The 22126-nt window shown below is 42.9% G+C and overlaps 1 protein-coding gene across 1 annotated transcript in view; it reads right to left on the bottom strand.

Annotated features, from left to right (window-relative positions):
- ARHGAP24 (Rho GTPase activating protein 24) overlaps positions 1-22126 on the bottom strand; it is a 214416-nt gene that overhangs the window by 165561 nt on the left and 26729 nt on the right. The window contains exon 2 of the mRNA XM_051618783.1: positions 8900-9099. Coding sequence (XP_051474743.1) covers positions 8900-9079 — 180 coding nt within the window. The 5' untranslated portion in view covers positions 9080-9099. The remainder of the gene's footprint in view (positions 1-8899; positions 9100-22126) is intronic.

The raw sequence follows: 22126 nt of genomic DNA, 5'->3' as shown, positions 1-22126 counted from the left end.
AACAATGCAGGCTCACATGGCCAGCGGATCAAGAGAGGTGATGCTGCCCCTCTACTCTGCACCTGGTGAGACGCCACCTGGAGTACAGGGTCCAGTTCTGGAGCCCCCTACTCAAGAAGGACACAGAGATGTTGCAGCAAGTCCAGAGAAGGGCCACAAAGATGATCTGCAGGCTGGGGCACCTCTGCTATGAAGACAGGCTGAGAGTTGCTGTTGTTCTGCCTCGAAAGGATAAGACTCCAGGGACACCTTATAGCAGCCCTCCAGTACCTGAAAGGGCTACAGGAAAGCTGAGGAGGGACTGTTTCTAAAGGCTTGTAGTAAGAGGACAAGGAGCAAAGGTCTTAAACTAGAGCAGAGTAGATTTAAATTGGATATCAGGATTAAGTTCTTTACTATGAGGGTGTTGAAGCACTGACACAGGTTGCCCAAAGAGGTGGTGGCTGTCCCATGCCTGGAGACATTCAAGGTCAGGCTTGATGAGGCTCTGAACAACCTGATCTAGTAAAAAGGTCCCTGTGCACTGCAGGGGGGCTGAATTAGATGGCCTTTAAAGATCCTTTCCAGCCCCACACACTGTATGATTCTGTAAGAGTTATCTCTTCTTTACCTCTGCCCCAAAACCTGTCAATGGGCATGAGCTAGAAATGGAGAGGAAGGAAGGGAGGTAAAGATGGTGAAAACAAAAAGAAATGCATGACTCAATACAGTTACAGACTAGGCACTGCATTTCCACCCCTACTGAAATGCAGTTTTGTACCATGTAGTAGCTTATTAGATCTGGAAGCACTGCTCATCCATGAAATGCAGTGAGGCACACTAAGGGTTTAAGTTCAGAGTTAGCAAGCTGTTACAAACAACCTAGTTCCTTGATCCCACAAAGTGAAAGGCGGGGGAAGTTCTCTGTACATTTAGACTAAGCAGATGCATTGACCACCAAGAACTGAAATTAAGCTGTTTGCTAGTTTAAATCTTACTGGAGCACCTCTCTTTTCCAATCCAAAAGCAGCTGTTGGGTGAGTCTAATGACACACACAGTTTACACAACACAGTAGCATACTTGAGAGCTTTAGCTCTGAAAGCACAAAAGGATCAAGAGTGGTAGTATTTTCAATCAATGACACAAGGCAGTTTTCCTCTGTTCCATTATAAAAATCTTAAATATAACTAATTCATCCACCTGGATTGATTAAAGATTAAGAACTCTGGAATCATGTATTCGTTGTTCCCAAACGGAAGAACATCTGGGGCTGTACTGCCTTCCACACTAACAGGCAGACTCAGGTGCAATCATCTTTTCTTCATCATCCTGACTTGGCATGTTTAGTTACAACAACAAAGTTCCAGAGGAAAATGCAAGTGCTAAGATCATGGAAGGTGTACACTTTGCACTTAAAAAAGGCTCAGCTCAGGGAATTTTGAACTGGACCAATTTTCTGAAGCTTATAAGGAGACAAACGTTCTCAAATTTGAACAGCATCTAGGCCCACTATTATATTTTTTCAGGGGGCAGATGCATGTCAAAATGCATCAAAGAAGCTGATTGTGGAAAATAGGAAGAAAATCTTTAGTGTGAAGGTGGTGAGACACTGGCCCAGGTTGCCCAGGGAAGCTGTGGAAGCCCCATCCCTGGAAGTGTTCAAGGGCAGGTTGGATGGGGCTTGGAGTAACCTGGTCTGGTGGGAGGTGTCCCTGCCCATGCAGGGGGATTGGAACTAGGTGATTTTTAAGGTCCCTTCCAACCTAAACCATTCTATGATTCTATGAATACTTAGAAACTTTTAGTTTAAGATGAAAATCTACTCAGGCAGCTCAGTGGAACTGCTGTGGGGGCATGGAGAGTAGGAAGGTAACAATTTAATCTGTTATTTTCCAAGTCACCAAATGGGATCACAGAATCACAGCATCTTAGGGGTTGCAATTGACCTCGAAAGATCATCCAGTCCAACCCCCCTGCCAGAGCAGGATCACCCAGAGCACATCACACAGGCACCAGGCAGGTTTTAAATGTCTCCAGACAAGGAGACTCCACAACCTCTCTGGGCAGCCTGTCCCAGGGCTCTGTCACTCTCACAGGAAAGAAGTTTTTTCTGATGTTTATGTGGAACCTCCTGTGCTCCAGTTTGCACCCATTACCCCTTGTCCTATCACTGGACATCACTGAACAAAGCCTGGCTCTGTCCTCCTGACACTCACCCTTTACATATTTGTAAACATGGATGAGGTCGCCCCTCAGTCTCCTCCAAGCTCAAGAGACCCAGCTCCCTCAGCCTTTCCTCATCAGGGAGATGTTCCACTCCCTTCAGCATCTTTGTGGCTCTGTGCTGGAATCTTTCAAGAAGTTCCCTGTCCTTCTTGAACTGAGGGGCCCAGAACTGGACACAATATTTCAGATGTGGTCTCACCAAGGCAGAACAGAGGGGGAGGAGAACCTGCCTTGACCTACTAACCACCCCCTTTCTAACGCACCCCAGGAGGCCATCTCAGGTTAATGGACACACTGAACCATGTTGGAAAGCAAGAACCATACTGCTGGCCCTTCATGAATGCTGTAGATACTGGGAGAGGTTATTTCACCAGAAAATGTATTTGAAGGCACAGGAAAACCTACGGGATGGTGGGGTCAGAGCTGGATCTGAAGAGAGAACAGCAGCAACGCAAGAACAAAGAATGCACCTGACAACTGTTTTGAAAATTCACTCAAGTTAGAAGAGAATGAAAAGTTACAAAACCTCAGGAATTAATTACACACAGATTTAAATGGATTGGTACAAGCAGGATAGTGGCTTGTAGATGTTACCAGAACAGTCAGAGACAACAACACAACTGCAACATGTAAAACTAAGAGACACCCCCTTAATTGCACTGAAACCTAAATACCATGTTCATGGGAGAAATGAGCTTCCAACAGCATAAGCTGGGCCAAAGCATTGAGCAAGAATTGCCTGATTATGGCACAGAACCAATAACCTTCTGTAGTGTTTAGTGACACTTCTATAATTAACATGGCACCTTTTGCTGGAGGACAAACCGTTTTTTAAGACTCCTACTGGACCAAGGCCTCCAAAGTTGTTCAAAAGACCTGAAAACAAAGAACAATCCTCAAAAAATTCTAATTCATATTTTTGGTCTGAAAGAAGCAGAAATGGGGATTAAAGTTGGAATTTGATCAACCCCTGTGATTTAAGCACCTCAGTGAATCAACTTGTGGCTACTGATCCCAAGCGGAGGACTGAAATTCAGTCTGTGAATTTGAGATACCTCTCCCAAGAAGCAGAATAAAGGCATTAGAAACACCCTGGTTTCAAATCAACTTAGCTTTATCTCACTTATTTCTTCTATTCAAAATTCCCATGGATATCTAATGACAAAAGTGTATCACACCTGGAATAGTACTAACATGTCACTGCAGTAAAAACATATGTCTCTCTGAATAATTTGCCAAAACTTGCAGCAATAAGTAACTTTTTTAAAGATACACTGGTATTAGAAAGGGCAAAACTTTCTCTATCTGTAAAAGCTGAGATCTTTCCCATTCCTGTATTCCAGGAATTTCACTGCTTGAATAGCAAAAGCCTACTTCTATTGATATATTTGAGGAGCCATTCCCTGAAAAGACATTAAAAAGGAGCAAAACAGACCCAGGGCTTTCACTTCACCTTCTGGTCTGAACAGCCACCCCTGTAGGGGTTCAGTACATGAGAAAGACCAGGCTTTACACTGCTCTGCCTGTTGCTATGCCAGGTCACATCTGTTTCTGTCTCACAGAGAAAAAACACATGGGATTTTGCTACTCAAATCAGACTGGACACAACTCTTCTTACCTCATCTGAAAGTGAATCAGTGACAGTAAATTTTAACTTTAAAACTTGAGACACCTTACATTGAGTGGATGGAAATAAAGAATGAAGATAAAGGAAAAAAATGTTACACAGATGCTTGTGCTCCTTCAAATAAGCATTTCAAGAAACAGGAAATACTACACCTGGAACACATGGCTGTTCAACTCAAAAGCTACTTCTAGCTTGCACAGCGCATGCCAAGCTGCAGTGAGCAGTACCTTCCTTCAGTGAGCTTAGTCAAAAAGCCACAAAGGAAAAGAAGATAAAGGAGAGATCCAAGTCCTGACTGCTGAACGACAGCAGGATAGCCAGAACAACCACTGAAGTGCAAGTTTACCAAACACATACTCCACAAGCAGAAGTTATGAGAAGGGGCACCACGAGGAGGCTCTACTCAGCTTAAAATTGGGGCACAATTTCTTGTCTACCTTGTACTTTTTTTTAAACCAAGTTCAGCAAGACCAGTAGGCAACTTTTTATCAGGACTGCTCCAGAGCACGGTAATACCTCAGGAAGTTACTTACAGCTGACTGCCTCTTCAGAACACCATGTCATTTCACTTCTTCAAAACCTTCATTTAAGGTTCCCTCCATTCCACTGCACTCAAGTGAACTGTTCCAAGTGTGCTTTCTGATTAATTTCTTGTGAAGGCTTTTTATTTCTCATTTGTGTTTTCATTTCCATATTCACCACCATCCAAAAAAAACAAAAACAAACCAACCAAATGCACCTGACAGCCAGTAACAGAAAGCCTTTCTGGGAAATCCTTTCATTACCAGCAAACTGACCTCAACAAAATCTTATACAATTCCATCCAGCATATTGAGTTTCCAGTGAAATTCCTGAGAAACATGCTTTCTCTATCAACTCACCATATTTCTCACCATAGTTCTATTTGACTTCTTTCTCCCTTACAGTTTGCAACAGGTTTTAGTAACTCAGTATTTCAGAGCACTGCTACTACACAGGAGAGGGTTATCCAGTAGCACATGTCCATCTGAAGACTGGTTCTCTTTCCTGGACTAACAGTAAGGGGTTTTTATTTCTAGAAATGAAAAAAAAAATTCTCACAAAGCCAAGCACGTGGGGACTTGGTGCTTCACACCCTCCCCCAGGGTATGAAAGGGGGAGCTGGTCTTAAAAGTCAAACCAGTATCTACTCCGAAGTAGTTTCACTTGCTACACTGCTCTTCTGCATTTACACAAAAGCTGGTTCTTGGGGCTTTCCAAAGAGAAGGACTAGAGTGATTAATACTCTGATCTCCCTTACTGAAAATGCTCTAGGTAAGAAGGAGAGAAAGCCACTTCTTGTCATACAGTTCTAAAGTCCATGCACAATTAGGTCTTTCCCCTCCACCCAGAAATGTTATCCATTCATTCCCTTTTAACTTGCAAAAAAAAAAGCATGATAGAATCATAGAACAGTTAAGGTTCGAAAGGATCTTAAAGATTGTCAGGCTCTAACCTCCCTGCCATGAGCAGCGACACCTCCCACCAGACCAGGCTGCACAAGCCTCATCCAACCTGGCCTTGAACACCTCCAGGGATGGGGCAGCCACAACCTCCCTGGGCAACCTGTTCCAGTGCCTCACTGCCCTCATGGTGAAGAATTTCTTCTTAATGTCTAACCTAAATCTCCCCTCTTAGAGTTTAAAATCATTACCCCTCATCCTACCACTACCTTCTCTGGTAAAAAGCCCCTCCCCAGCTTTCCTGGAGCCCCTTCAGGCACTGGAAGGTGCTCTAACGTCTCCCTGGAGCCTTCTCTTTTCCAGGCTGAACAGTCCCAACTCCCTCAGCCTGTCTCCAGAGCTCCTTGCTCCAGCCCTCTGATCATCTTTGTGGCCTCCTCTGGACCCCCTCCAACAGGAGATGATGCTCAATTGTTAATCATATTCAAAACTAATACTGAAAGACATCCCCTACCAACAGGTTAAGTTTCAAATTACGTAACTATTAAATTTCTATTTAACACATTCATTAGAAGCTGTAATTTTAAAATGCAACAGGAATTTGTCATGCTTCTTAATAATGCCATTAAATGGATTTTCCTGTCAAGGACATTGTAAAGCAAAGAACTGAAAGGGAAGCATGTATTTTGCCAGAAAGCAACACTTCAAATTATAGTCTGTACACCAGAGACTGTCTTTACCTTACAAATGGTGAACCAAGATTCCAGCTGCCACTAAGTTTCAATCAAAGATACATTCAAATTCCATGTTTAAGCACCTTAACATTCACCTTAGTTTAACACCTTAGCATTCCGATCTGCTGTCCCTTCCCAGGGTTCGTCTAAGACCCTGTGAGCCACCAAATACTATTCAGCACTACTGATGTCAGTTAAGAGATAAACAAGATCTAGAGGATAAAAATTGCACACCAAAATGTTCAGGATGGGACATAAGCTGAAACAGCAGATCATTGTCTCCTTTCAGGCATGCACCAACCAGTATTTCTCAAAGCTCATGGTTCTTTAAGATCTCTCTGACGTACACACCTCAAACTCAAATCTATAAACCAAGCTGAGTGGCAAGAACATTAAAAGGTGTGTAAGCCCTAAACACTGTTTTGACTGGCTTAACTGGCTCCTTTGTTCATTTACAACCTCATATCAATGATGCTCCATCAGTACAAGTTCCCTACCTTTGCTCCCATCAACTCACTTCCTACCAGCAACACCGGGAAATATTAACAGCAGAGCTGCAACAAAGCAATAATGCTTGGAAGCTCCCTCCTGCTGCTCACAGAACCACAGAAAATCATGCTGTCTCACTGTGAAGGCACTGACTTCCTCCTCCCATCTTCAACTAAGACCACGTCAACTGAGAAGCAGCTAGAAAAATTACCATAGGCAGAGAAGAAAACAAGTAATACATTTTCATGGGCTGCATTTAAACAACAGCTGCTCTGTCAAATGGAGAATGATAAATGCTGATGTCTTTTGGCTGCCCACATTTCAGAACTGGATAGCTGACCCTTTTCTTTACTACCATTATACATGGTCACTTGTAGAATCATGTCTGACAGATCACATTTTTTTGTCATTCAGTTCCAAACATATCTCCCTCACTTTCAAAAACACAGACATCCTGGTGAAACTTCTAGTGCAGATTGGACAGAACCCAAGCCCAAATGTTCTATGTATTTTACATATACATTACTTATAAACTCCCTGTCTTGGCTTGTCCTCTCCTGCTGTTCTTCCACCTTCCATAAACATATATACATAAGGTGTGCATGCCTCAGAATGAGTAATCACCGCTCTCTGCTTCCTAAACACAACTAACCAGTAAGGAAAATAAAAACTACAATCCAATTTGGAAAAAACTCATTACCTTTCTTCCACTACATTATTGTCTAAAAGAATTACTGTACAGACTGTACAAACCATTAGTGAATAAATAGGTATTTACCCTAATACAGACCAAATACTACAGAACTAATATAATAGTCTAACAAAATACTGTTCTACATTTCCTAATGATATCCCAGTGCACTGAAAAATCATGGTATCAGTGGAGTTATTTGTTTTCCACAGAAAGAACAACAGGGCTCCCCAAAGGCCACAGTAATTTTCTTGTCAAATTTAATGCAGCAAACCCTTCAGTGTAGTCAACTGGAAAAAAAACATTTCTGTACATGACACTGAACCTGGGACATATTTCAGGAACTGACACTTGCATTGTTTGGTTCAGAAATGTTTCAAAACTACACCAAGGTGAGATTTGGACTGATCCTAATTTCAACAGGCCCATTCATTTTCCAAACCTACTGGAATATTTTAAGTTACAGTTCTCTTGGCACTTCTCTCCCCCCACTTTGTATCTCTACATGTGTCTATGATCTTACTTGAGATGAAAGTGGAAAACTCAAACTTTTCAATTATTTTGTCAACCAACTTAGCAAAGGTATCCGAAGACCAGAATGACCACCTGAATTTTACAAAAGGGAAGAAGCAAAGACAACAGAATCCTCTGAAGTCCTCCCACAGGTCACTAGTAGACAGCTAAGATCCTAATTTGGGCTGCATAGCTTAGTACGAATCTCCATGAAATACAGCATTGTGTCATCTCTCAAAAAGCAATTCAGTCCCTGCATGCAACCACACTGGGAGATGTCAAGTGGTAGCAAACACTGCTCTGGCCCCTAAACATTTTTGGTTTGACAGCTGCTTTTTACATTCTTGACTAACAAAATATCTATATGGTGAAAGATACATTTGATTTCCCAAAAATTATTAGCTAATTCACATTCCAAGTAGTCGTACTAACATAACATTTGTAAACCTACAGTGTGTTGTTTAGTTAACCTATCTGGGATACTTTTAAGGCCAAACAGCCCTACCAAGGCCGTGAAATTGGTACTTAGGATATACGTTGTACAAGAACCTTCTTTGGGAACAACTACCTCAAGAGTGAGCTGTTTTCTTAACGTGTGCACCATAATGCAAGCTGTAAACCTTGACCAAGTGTCATGACTTGTTTGATACAAGAAGATAGATTAGATGGGCTTTACATCTCTGAAAACTCCCTGTGAAATTCCACATAAAGGTACACCATCAAAAATCTAGTAGGCATACAAAATAAGAGTGCATTTACATGTTCATGTCTGCACAGATGTAACTCACAGATGTCAGTGATTTTCTGAAGTCACAAGTATCTTCCTACTTGGGAAGACACAAAGCAAGGACAGTCCACAATTTAAACAGCAGAAAAACAAGCAGTACCTTTTCAAACACAGCTCATTCATCTGCCTCAACCAAGTCCATCTGACTGCCTTTTGCTACTTAAAATTCATGTACATTTCACTCCCTTTAAAATGCTGCAACAAGAAAAACTTACCTGGACAAGGAAGCTTTAGAAACAAGCCTGACAAGAAATCATACTAAATGACAAGGCCTGACTCAGTTTAGTGTTTACTGTCATCAAAATCCCAAGCTGGACTGAGTCAGTGACAGAGCTGGAGAGGTTTGGTTCGTTAAACACCAGACAATTCTGCTTGCATTAACTTAATTCCCTTCCTCACCTCCCATCCTACCTCCTCCTCCTTTCACTTACCAAGGGCTTGGTTTCATCTTCATCTTTGAAATAGTAAAGCTGGTCACCCTTGAGAACAAACCAGCGTGTGTGCCAGGTCTTGACAAAGCCTCCTTGCTTGCGCAGCCACCCACACTTCATGGCACTGTGCCGCCCTTGGCTCCGAGGGGGAGTCTCTGCAGAGCCATTGTTTTCTTCCATGCTGGGACTGGGCAACTCTCCTGGTCAGAAAACAAGAGGAAAAGGTAAAGTAATTGGATTACTATCCAGGCAGCAACTTGCTCCTTCCAACACAGCTGGAAAAGAAATACGCCCTGGCTACAAAGGTGTGCTAGAGAAGTATTTATCATCCTACTGCTTATTCTCATCCTAGCACCCCATCAGATGAGAGAATATTAGTTGCTAAAAAGAAGGCAAGAGGCAAAAATATTTGTTCAAGCACAGGGTAAGATATTTTAACTGGCACTGAGGAAGACATCAGCTGTTTGATGAGGTGAATTCCGCTGTATTAACAGGCAGTAACAAGGAATGAACTTCCAGTACATCTTCAGACTAAGGAAAGCAGTTTGCTTCTCACCACTAGATCTCCACCTTTAATACTCCTTGACAAGGTTGGGACTTTCAGGGCTTCTCTAGGGCTTAATATACCCCACCAGACAAGCAGGCTTTGTTTTGTTTTACAGAAGTCATAAGAATGATTAAGGTTGGAAGGGACCTTAGAGACCATCAACTGCTAGACCAGGTTGTACAAAACCTTGTCCAACCTGGCCTTAAAAACCTCCAGGGATGAGGCATCAACAACCTCCCTGGGCAACCCATTCCAGTTCCTCACCACGCTTAATGGAATGGTGCCAGTAAAAACAGTAACAGCTGCATATCCTCTCATAGCAGCAGTCCTCTGACTGAAGTGGGTGTCTGTCCAGCCACGCTTTTTACAGACATTTTGCAAACGACACAGAGTATTGGTGCATCAACTCAAGGCACAAGAAGTGTATCAAAACCACAGCTGATGTGTGCAATTAAACCTGACAAAGTTACATGGCTTTTTGGCCATGTTAAAACTATGCTCTTTAAGTCATGGATCTTCTTGATGGATTTTGTACAAACATGCAGTCATGTGCTTAACCTTCACAAAAGACTCTTCCTGATCCCCACGAGATCCTGTCTAGAGCTCAACAAACTCTGGATTTTGAGTTACAAGTTCTGATATTTTCAGTTGGAATACAAATCAGACTGAGACCTACATGCACCAAATAGCATATACCTAAACAGAATAAAATGTGGCCATAACCACAAACAGAGCTGTGTGCAAAATCAGTGAAATTTCACTGTCTCTAAGTGCTTGAAGAACAATGTGTTACTTTTCTCCCCAGACTACAACTGGCAGCCTTTCTTGCCTAGTCAGGAACTTGCACAGATGTTAGGGCCTGGGAAAGCTAGCTTCATAGGGAATGGTATTTATTGTTTCTCAAAATCAGAGTGGCAAAAAATAAAATATTTGAGCCATTGCAGGCAAGAGACATCTCTGACTAAGAATATCTAGACCAAAGCTTCCTGTTCTGACTTTGGCCAAGTAGAAAGGTGAATGCCAACCTGGCACTCCTGCTCTGGTCCCCTATACAGCAACAAAACCACTACTGAACATAGTAACACATCATCACTGCAAAGTTATGTGCTCATTTCTCATCTGCCTTAGAAGCTGAAGATACGTTCTCTGATAGACAAGACCATCCCTCTGACCACGAACGGAACTATTTCATCTGGACAGTGTTACCCTGATGGGCTGAGGTAATTTGTATGAGTCACAGAATCAATTGGATTGGAAGGGACCTTCAAGATCGTTTAAGTACCAAGTGTTGCTGCTTGGTTTCCTAACAGCACAAATGCCCAGCAATACCCAGGTAATTGCCTTGAAGCACGATTTCCTATATTACACAGTCAAACACATTCTATGCTTGCAGTTCCAACATACAAAGGAAATAAAAGCATCTGTCTGATCCATGCTAAGGACTGAAGAAAGAGCAGCTGACAGAAAGCAGGTGGCTGATTCATGGCAAGTATCAAAGACTGAAGAGATTTCTGTCCACAACACTCTTTACATTCAAGCCCTGGAGTTTCCTTGCTTTTTCCTGGTACTCAGTGAATTCTCCTCCTGGCTACATTAGGTACAGCAAGGTAACAGCAACTTTCACCACAGGTAACATGACTGAAATTTCTGTGTTTATCGTCTCCAGACTAGCGCAACACTCCTGGCTTGGGACAATACTTTAACATGTTCTAGAACCTAACAGAAACATAAAATCATGCCTGTGCAGTATAGTTACCTTGCTACACACCGGCTCCTTGAGATTATCTCTCAATTTCTACACAGAAATTCTGCAACAGGTTAAGGTTCAACAAGGCTAAGTGCTGGGTCCTGCATTTTGGTCACAACTCCACGAAAGGCTACAGGCTTGGGGAAGAGTGACTGGAAAGTGTCCAAAGGAAAAGGACCTGGCAGCATTCAGTCAAAAGCCAGTTGAACATGAGCCAGCAGCGTGCCCAGGTGGACAAGATGGCCAATGGCATCCTGGCTTGCATCAGGAATAGCATGGCCAGAAGGAGTAGGGAGGTGATCATACCCCAGGACTGGGCACTGCTGAGGCTGCACATCGAGTCCTGTGTGCAGTTCTTGGTCCCTCACTACAAAAAGGATAGAGGTGCTGGAGCATGTCTAGGGAAGAGCAACCAAGCTGGTGAAGGGTCTGGAGAACAAGTCCTATGAGGAGTGGCTGAGGGAACTGGGGTTGCTTAGTCTAGAGAAGAGGAGGCTGAAGGGAGACCTTACTGCTCTCTACAACTACCTGAAAGGAGGTGGTAGTGAGATGCAGATCAGTCTTCCACATAATCAGTGACAGGATGAGAGGAAATAGTCTCAAGTGGAGATTGAGACTAGATATCAGAAAAAATTTCTTTACTGAAAGAGTGGCCAGGCATTGAAACAGGCTGCCCAGGGAGGTGGTGGAGTCACTATCCCTGAAGGTGTTAAAAAAAAACCACCACCAATATGTGGACATAGCAGTTCAGGGCACAGTTTAGTTGACATAGTGGTGTTGGGTTGACAGTTGGACTTGATCTTAGGAGGTCTTTTCCAACCTCCATGATTTTAAGATAACTGTAAAAAAAAAAGGCAATACAATAAAGAATAAATAAATAGATTTCATTAGGGAAGTGTTTTCCAGCCCATTTTTCCCTTGGCTGCTTTCTTTCTACCGCTCACACTTATCCTCCTTTGGAACAACTTCTCCAGCTGCCATCTCTGCTGTGTGTTTACACCTTTTGCTTTTAATAACCACACACAGTTTGTTGTCATGTCCCTGCTTTGGCCTGAACCCTGGAATCCTATCTCCACAATCAAAACTCTTGCTCTTTGTCAACGAGGTTAATGAGTCTCAGCACAAGTACAGAGGTTTCATTGCAAAGTACAAATTGCAAGATCAAAACTTCAATCACCTGGTATTCTTCTCTGGAAAAGAATAATCTTTCTCCTGCCTCTTTAGGGTTCATCTAAAGACACCCAGAACACTTCATAGAATCAAATAATTACAGAATGGTAGGGATTGGAAGGGACCTCTGGAAATCAAGCCCAAGCTAAGTGTCCTGCAAAACATGTCAAGAATGAGAACAGACTTACCTGTGCTATATGAGATCACTCTCCCCAAAATGAAACACACCCAACTCATAATAGTTTTTTGGTTTTTTTTTAATATGAGCAGAAATCTCTTGGATGCTGCTGGTTTTTGGCTGGTCTAAAGTATATGCCAAGAAGCATCCTTAAAAACTCATTTAGCAAATACATTAAGGAAAGCATTGTAAACAGCAGGTAAGTTATTGCAACTGGAATAAGTAAGGAACTCAATCATTACCCATAGGTAACAGGTAATGTTTTTGCACAACTGCAGAAAAATCACAGCTCTCAGCTCCAGCTAACTCGGACTGCTGACTGAACCAGCCAAGGCAGGAACAAAAGAAGGACACCAGGTCCCTATTACACTTCCATCACAAACAAAAAGCTAAATACTGAAGTCAAAAGCAATCAACTTCTCGGATGAAGGGCTATTTTAAATTTCATTTCACAGAGTCACATTTCACCAGTGTTGACACCAGTGTACAAACTAAGTACTTAGATTTTAGCTAGTCAGGGAAAATCTTAATTGGTCTACATGTCTTTGTGTGGTAAAAGTTGTATCTTAAACTATTTCTGCAGTACTAAAACAAATGAGGTGTAGGAGAGAACTCCCAAATCCTCAAAAGCAAGTGTAAGCTCCCCTTGAAAACCGTAGTATATTCTTGGACATTGTTTTATTCCATTCATTAGTCATTTAATTCTCTTCAGCAGTTAAAATTTCAACCACCTACCTCGTTTTTGTTAAGAGGAATTGTGTTTAGTCATGAGATTAAGTTTTTGTTGCTTTCCATGTCTCCTTCCCTTTCAGAATCTGCCTACTACAAGCCAGACTCAGAATCAGAAATTCCAGCAGCTGGTTCACGTTCACTAGTTGTTTTTACAGCTGTTTCAACACCAAGATCATAAAAATAAATTGCAGAAATATCAGGGTGCTGGCACTGATGCAGAGAACAGTGAGGTGAAAACAGTATGTAAATAACACAACAAAGTGTGGAATTACATCAACATACTCCAAGTCCTCTTGCTCTCATGAGACAAGGCAGAAAGCCACAAATTTTCAAGTACTAAATGAGCATTTCTCAGAGCCATCTTCTGAACAGGAAACACAACTTGTACTTGCTGCCAGAGTCAACTCTACTGACTTGGCCCACCTCCAGTTTAGGTAATGACCAGAACTGAACAAATGCTACACAGTCTATTCGTTTGGGGCTGGCTGTGGGCTAACTCTCCTGGGCTCGTCTGGACATCAGGAGTACAAAGTAAACAAAATAAAAAACGTGCCCTGACGTGCTGGCTCTGCATCTACATCTCCTAGTTCACAGAGCCCCTCGCCATCCACTTCTGCTGGCCTCAATCCAGCCTTTTTCTTCTCCCATAAGGGCTTCTACCTCTTTCACTGGTCTGCCTAGAAGGCGAATCACCACACTTACCTACTCCTCACCCAGGTGGAAGTACCAGTGCAGTGCCACGCACAGAAAGCAAGGAAGTGTTTCTCCTCAACTACCTCTCACTCAATACTTCAAATATGGAATCGGGCAACTACCCCAGATCCCAGCATTTTGCCAGGAAATAGAGAAAGTCATTAAAGCACAGCAAATCCAATCAACAATGAGCAGTCACAGCACTGCAACAAGATCACCCACTTGGCAACAAAGCCCTAAGGTTTGCAGTATGTCTTCATTCTCACTAAAATTTCTCATGGCCAGGATAGCACATTCCAACCATGTAAAACATGATCAGCCTTCACTTTCAGCAACCCTTCTTCATCTTTGCTGTTGCCCAAATGCTGCAGAATCTTTCAAGCTCCATGTCAGCCTGGCACAAAATGGATAAAGGTGAGAAGCCAGAGTGCCTGCCCCAGAACAATACTTCTCCAGGCTGTACCAAGGCCTAATGCCCTTGCTCTCCCAAAAACACAACCAACACAACACTGTGTGGAGATGACTGATCCATGTCAGACACATTAACAGATACCCAGTAAAAGGCTGAAATTTTGGAGCAACAAGTGACTTGGTGATCAATGAATGTATCGGACAAATATACACACAGAGAATTAATTAAAACATTTGTGACACAACAGCTGTCTACATATTTAGATAACTTCAATGCTACAACACTTATGTGAAGAGATACAACTCACTTGTCAAGTGATGCCTAATACTTAGTTCCTTCCTGCTCATTTCCCATAAGCTATATAGAGCAGTGTCTACATTTAAGGTTACTAGTATCTTTGAGGTACTGAGTGCTGCCTCCAACCAGTGAATTTCCTTTTGATTTTTCTTGAAGTAGTCCGGCTGAGTAACAACTTGGAAAACCATTTAGTATGTGAAAACATGGTCTGCATTCATCTCACTCTTAATACGTCTCAAGACACCTCAAGTCCCTGTTACACAGAGACCTACCTTTGTAAGCAACTGTTGCAAGAAACCTGGCCTATTTCTTACTATCACAGTGCTTCAAATCAGTTGCTACTCACCTGTTGTGTCAACAGCATATTGCACGTGAAAAAACATGTCAAAGAAGTAAAGAACAAATTCATTTAAAAATAAAGCTGACTTTCTGCTAGTGCTTAGGAACCATTTTTTTAGCATGTCTCAAGTTCTGTCACTGCTAGGACAGACTCCAAATCACTCCTTTCTCATTCTTTTTCAAAAGCTTTGGCAGTCCACTTGCTTTCCTCCACACACCTTCAGAACAGACATTATACTTGTATCCAGAAGGTTTCTGTGACACTTGAGACAACTTCTGCACTGCTGGCAGTAACACTCCTAATCACAGCTCCTGGCTATCCTGCATTCCTCACTCATTTTTGTCCCATCAGGGACAGCGTGGAGATACTCGGTTTGAACAAATTTCACTTCCAAGGCCTAAATAATTACTCCTTCAGCAATAAAAAAACTGAGAAGTGTTATCAGCAAAAAAAACCTGAGAAGTGTTATCAGCAAATTGTACAAGGTCTGATCCACTGCCCACTGAAGCTGTAAGGAAAAGACTTCTATTACTTTTCAATGCATTTTGGGATCATTTGCAAAACCAAGACCCAGTAAGTTTGCCAGAAAATTGAGGTGTTGGTCAAATAAAACTCTTTAGCACATGATCTGCATTTCCACACCAGAACCATCCTAGACAAAGCCACACTTTTAAATGCCTACTGTTTGCTTACAAGAATTCAAGCATAGCTTTAAATAGCTCAAATAAAATGCGTCTACAGAACGTGAAAGAACATAAGGTGCTCAACTTCTCGTGAATTACAATGGAAATAAATTAACAAATTCTGTCAGACACCTTTGAAAATGACAACTTGTGTTTGTGCATACTTTTCTTGTATGGTTGTGACTAGTGTCACTACACATGTGCACACTTGAAACCCTATGAGATTTGGACATCAGTTCACTTATCCTAATCCCACAGCCGCATTTGTCCCAGTACCAACCTGCTCATGGTGAAGAGACACTGACAGGCATCAGACCTGCATTTTAGGAATCATATAATACATCAGTCTCCTGCCCCACTATGCTCAGGACTCAGCTGGCAGATAGGAAGCTGAAGTCTGCCAGACACTTTGCAATTATTCTTGAAACGGCAATGATCAATAGTAGTGCCTCTGTATTTAGAATGGTCTTTGGGTACAAAGCACTGGCAGACGAGGTAACCAGAGTTAGAACCTCTTGCCTCCCCTTTGTCTTTCTACAGGGAGCACCAAATGGAGCTCAAAGTTAGTCCTAAACACAATTTCTCTACTTGCTAGAACTTAATTCTTCCCAAAAGGAGCAACAAAATCATATTGGCTTGCTTGGCAGATAGCTGGCTAATAAACTGTTTCAAAGTGTTCACCAGATCTGTCAGGTGCTGCTATGTAAAGCAAAGTACTGCAGCAGTTCTGCAAATACAGCATCACACTCTCAGAGCAGTATTTTGGCTAACTGTCATAGGTTAACTTGTGCTGCCTTTGCCATCGAGTCCTATTCTGTTTAAATCCATGCAGCAACATTCAGATAAACACTTGTCCTCCCACTATTGTGATATCAGAAGGAACAATGGAATTGCCCAGCTAAGAGCACTTAGTCCATTACAGACTCCTTTCTGACTTCTAGAAATGACACTTAGTTCTCTCCTTCACTTCCTAATCCCACTGCCTTTTTCTGAGTCGAGATGGACTCCACCTGTGGAAGACTTGTGCAACTGACAGACATTTACATACAATCTGTCTTGCTATCTTTTCTCAACTGCAGGTACATCATCTCTGCTTGAGCAGAGACCAGGAAATGTCACACCACAAAAAAGTCTTCTGAAGGCTTAAGAAGCAACTTAGAAGGGTTACACAATCTGTGACGCTTCTGCACGTTACTTACTATGCACATGTCCTCTGCTTTTTCTTCACACGGCAGCTCTCAGTTACAAGACAAGGTTATTGCTATCAACGTGACTGGAAAAGTGAAGGTGTGATTAGAAGGGAGTGGCCCCTCATCTTCCAGTTTTCTGCCCTGGCAATGCTAGAAAGAAAATGCACACAGCACAAGCAGAGCTGAAACCATCTGGAGAAGCACACACAACTACAGAAAAGAGCTTCTGATAGCTGAAGGGTCAAACAACGCAAGACGGACAAAGAAATGAAGAACAGTTGGGAAATCTCACATGCTGAAATATTGAGCAATGAAAAGGTCAGGGACCAAGTCAAAAGCAGCATGTAGGACAGGAAAAAAGATATTCCAAATCCCACGTCTCTTCCCAACCAAGGGGTTATTCTGTCTCTGAATATCTTACACTGAAGAACCTCAAACACTGTTTACAGCTTTAAACCTTACATGGAGTAAGTGATGGTAAGGACAGCTCAAAAGGAACTTAATTTCCTCATCTGAGTGGTGAATACTTCAGCACTTACAGGCTTAAATTATAGAAGAGTTGATTTAAGAATTGTGCCCAAGCATGATCTCAACAGATGATCTCTCTAAGTATAAAAATAATCTCTGGCACTACTCTTTGTTCTCCAAGACTTATGGTAAAAGGCATCCAAGTATGGATGTCAGCAGGACTCTTGACTGAACCACTGAGAATAGAATGAGGCTGCATGCTCTTTTAGGAAATCCAACACAACAGGACTTCTTGTGTCAGTCTATTCACAGCAGTTCAGGCCTTCCACACTCTATGCAAAATTGACCAAGAATACTACCATGCTACAATTCACATGCACTTTGTATGCTGACAGATGGAGAAAACATTCTAGTTTGCCTACAAGCAGCAAAAGCCTTCTCCAAAACCTCCTGCAATTCTTCTAAATTGCAGGAGCCCAATGATTCTGCAAAAAGGGTGTGCAGTTGCTGGAGAGCAGAGGAAGGAAGAGGCATATTTGCTGCCTGCACCACACTTGAAAGGCATCTCTTGCTCCAAGGAAATGCACCAGCCAAGTCCCAACTCTGACAACAAAAGGCTAGCACTGCAAGTACTGACTGGCGGTATCTCTCCCAGTACACACATCAGAACAGGAGGAACTGTATTTCTGGGTACCTCTGTAGAAACCAGAGTGGAGCTAGCTGCTTCCTAAGCCAAAAGAAGGTGCAACCCACCTCAAAATGAACTTTGAAGTCTTACATGAGTACCTATTTTCTCAACACAAGTCTGCGGACTTATTTTCTACATATTTACTATTAAAATTTCCTGCCAAATTCCTTCTGCTTGGATAAGTACAATATGTGTTTCCTTTTTAATTCAAACTAGTAACAGCAGTATTTGCTATGGCATTCTGCTGAGAGATACTCCAAAGCAGACACCTCACGCTTGGAAACGTGTTCCCCAGAAGGACCACAGCATCACTGAAACATGTACCTGGGGGCATCACACTGCAGTGTCCCAGAGGAATGGACAGAATTACTGCACCCGTCTACAATGACATTCAGGCATCATCATGTGTTGTGGTTTGGGCCTAACCCACAACAGAGAACCAGGCCCTGGGCTGCTCACTCACCCCCCAGGACAAGGACAGGTCACCCACCAGTCACAGGCAAAACAGACAACTTGAGGAAAAAAAATATCAACTTATCGGTAATCAAGCCCAAACAGGACACAAACAAAACCAACAGCAGAGCTTAAATACCTCACCCCACCTCTCCCTTCTTCCCACCCAAATCCCTTTGTTCCTGGCTTCTCTCCCTCCTTCCCCCCAGCAGCACAGGGGGATGGGGATGGGGTTTAGGGTCAGTTCACAGGCTGGTGGGTCCTGCTGCTTCTTCCTCCTCAGGAAGGAGGATTCCTCACAGTCCTGCCCTGCTTCCCCACGGGAGACAGTCCCTCCCCAACCCCTCTGCCATCAGCCCCTTCCATGAGGTGTGATCCCTCAGGAGCTGCTCACAGAGTCACTGCTGCTTCGGGAACAGCCACCTCCCCTGCTGTGGGGTCCTCCACGGCTGCAGGTCCACGTTTCCCCCTCCAGCCACCTTCAGGGGCTGCTCTGCCAGGTTCCTCCATGTGGTACCAGGGGCACAGCTGCCATCTCGCCATGGGCTGCAGGGGAACCTCTGCTGGGGCTCCTCCTTCCCCTTCTCCCTCACCAACCTCGGGATCTCCTTCCAGCACTGCCCTCACCTACTCTCCACCTCAGCTCCTCTCCTCACACTCTCCTCTCAGGTCCTACCTCAGCACCCATTGTCTCCCTCATGGCTCATGCTCGCCCAGCTGGTTTGGAACTGGGGAAGCTTCTCAGCTCCCCAGAGGAGCCACCCCTGGGGCCCCTCCCCTGCTACCCAAAAACCCACCACACCAACCCAGCACATCAGGTCTGATTCTCACCTGCTCTGGAGGCACATGGACACTGAGGCACCTGGAGGCAAGCCACAGCAGGTGTGTTCACATGACACACGTACTGCACTCGCCCAAAAGAGCACATGGATGTCGACAGGTAGGCAGCTACCCTACACAGCACCACCACCTTCAGGGAGTGTATGGGCGCCATCCCCACTGAAAAAGACAGGCAACTCAAACCAAAGGCTCCAACTCAACACGCTCAAGGATGCGTCCACTTCCATTCCTACTCAGCTCAGCCACTAGAGCCAAGATTTCTGTCCTCTCTCCATGCCAACCCCAGCAGGACCTGAACGTTAAACAGACCTACTTTTAAACAGAAATCACTGTTGTTTTAATGCTGTTCAAGAACATTTTCTACAAACGGTAATTTGCCTCCCTCACTTAAAAACATTAGCCATACTGACATAAATTTCCATGTTAAAATACTGGAGACAATATAGTAAAAGAATTTAAAAGCCTATGTTTGTCTTTCCATGGAAAAAAAACAACTCAAAATAAGTGTCATTACTTAGTAGCTGACATTCCTCTTTAGCAAGTAACTGGTTACAGTCAGTGACCTGACAGCTAGCTAAAACAATGTAAATATGGAAAAAACGTGTTCAGGAAAAGCATTAATTCATAGTTATGTAATTAACATTTATTTTTTTTAAACCAAGTTTCTATCAGAAAAAGAGATTCCACTATCCTTTCTATATATTTCAGAAAACAGTATGTTATGCCATCCAAATTGGTTTAATAAATGAAAATTAAGCCATACTGCACTAATAAAGCCTTTTATGGGGCTGCCCTTTCCAATAAAGCTCTAAACAAATACAATCACCAAATTCCTAAGCCAGCACCAAGACATCTTCCCTTGACTCCGAAATTAATTCATCTGGAGAAATGGTATAAATTCATGCCGTCCTTACCCTGTAAAAGGTCAGTCTTTGCATAAATGCTAACACCCATTTTTCCTGCATGACTGAAGGAACCTTTAAAACCAAAGATGCAACTCTCCTGTTATTGCACCCACAGTCTTTAGGCCCTGTTAGTACAACCTGCAGCTAAAAGGTGAACGCATTTCTTTAACAGCACTCTGTATTCACAAGTGTCTTTCTGGTCATTGCATAGAATACATTTGAAATCTGCACAACAAAGAGACATGCTGACAGAGTGGGTGGCTTTCCTCCTCCTACTTGTTTGCTGTGCAAAGTGAGCAAAAAGTAGAAGACCATTTTAGCAAGTAACTGGTTGCCCCCAGCGACCTGAAAGCTGGCTAAAACCATGTGAACAGCTTTTTCTGGCATTGCTTCACCAAAACAAGAGTTCAAACCATGTTCAATTACACACCTAGTGAATTATTCAGGAACAGGAGACACGCACATGTACTCACCTACATTTGGGGTAAACATATATTCTTTTGTTTATTTAAAAAAGAAAAAGCACTAGCTCCTAACAAAGCAACATCAGGCATTCTCCAGCTTTTAAGCAGGCTACAAAGAGGAGTCAATTGCATTAATAAGGACTAACACTTCAGAGCAACAGCTGCAAAAGCAGAACAGAAAAAGCAAAAATGGCAAGTCCTGAATCTGCAGCCACTGAAACTGTGCTAAGCAAGTTGACGTTTACACAGTGCAATGTACTCGGCACCTCCTTTAAGAGGCAAGGTATCCCAAGGAGACAAATTCACCCTGCCATGAATGACAGAGCTCACTAACATAAAATAAAGAACAGCAAAATCTTCCTTCTCTTATTAACTCACTTTACGGTAAGAAGAGTCTTTTTATGTGAGTCACTGTCTGCAGAGCAGAATATCAGCATGCTCAAGGGAAAGAAGCTTATCAAGTACATTCAGAGGGCCTTACTATTTTACATTACTGTAGTCGAAGCAACAAAAACTTCAGCATCCTCCCCACAGAAATACTCTGTCTCCCTACACAGACATCTGCACTGTTGCTTTCTTGATCTTTCTCTCCCCTCCATTTAAATGGCTGTGATTTCATAAGCTTGTAACTACTGTCTTAGACAAGTACACACGACACACGAAGAGATTTCTCCAGTTTGTGTGTGAAAAGGGAAAAAAACCACCTCCTTGTTAGAGCTTCTCTTCTCACAAACTGGACCACGCAGAATTTACTTCAGTGTCAGTCACGTTACCAGTCATTTCAACTGAGCTTATCCCCTACAGCATAAAGTCGCAAGGAACATACATAGACCTAGATCTGGGTGATCTCTGTAGCACTACCAGGAAGATAAAGTGCTATATGAAACAAAGCATGTTTCTCTGTAACACAGGCCTCTTCTCTTCACACCTATACTTAAAACACTTGGTGCTTAATTCTGAAGTGTTTTCAGCACTAGCTCTGACAACAGTACCAACTTATCACAGAATAGTAGGTGTTGGAAGGAACCACTGGAGATCATCTTGTCCAATCTCCCTACTAAAGCAGGTTCACCTAGAGCAGGTAGCACAGGATTGCATACAAACAGGTTTGGAATGTCTCCACAGAAGGAGACTCCATAGCCTTTCTGGGAAGCCTGTTCCAGTGCTCTGTCACCTTCAGAGAAATTACTCCTGATGTTCAGATGCAACTTCCTGTGTTTTAGTTTGTGCCTTTTGCCCCTTATCCTGTCGCTGGGCATCACCAAAGAGTCTGGCCCTATCTTCTTGACACCTGCCCTTTAGATGACTTATAAAGCATTGATGAGATCCCCTCTCACACTTCTCTCCAGGCTAAACGGACCCAGGTCTCTTTGTGATGTTACTCACCCCACTTCTTTCATCGATTTTCTGTAACAAATCA

This window comes from Apus apus, chromosome 4 (genome assembly GCF_020740795.1).
Source record: "Apus apus isolate bApuApu2 chromosome 4, bApuApu2.pri.cur, whole genome shotgun sequence".
Classification (NCBI taxonomy): domain Eukaryota; kingdom Metazoa; phylum Chordata; class Aves; order Apodiformes; family Apodidae; genus Apus; species Apus apus.
Note: the sequence above shows the minus strand (reverse complement) of the source record. Positions and strands in the feature narration are given on the sequence as shown.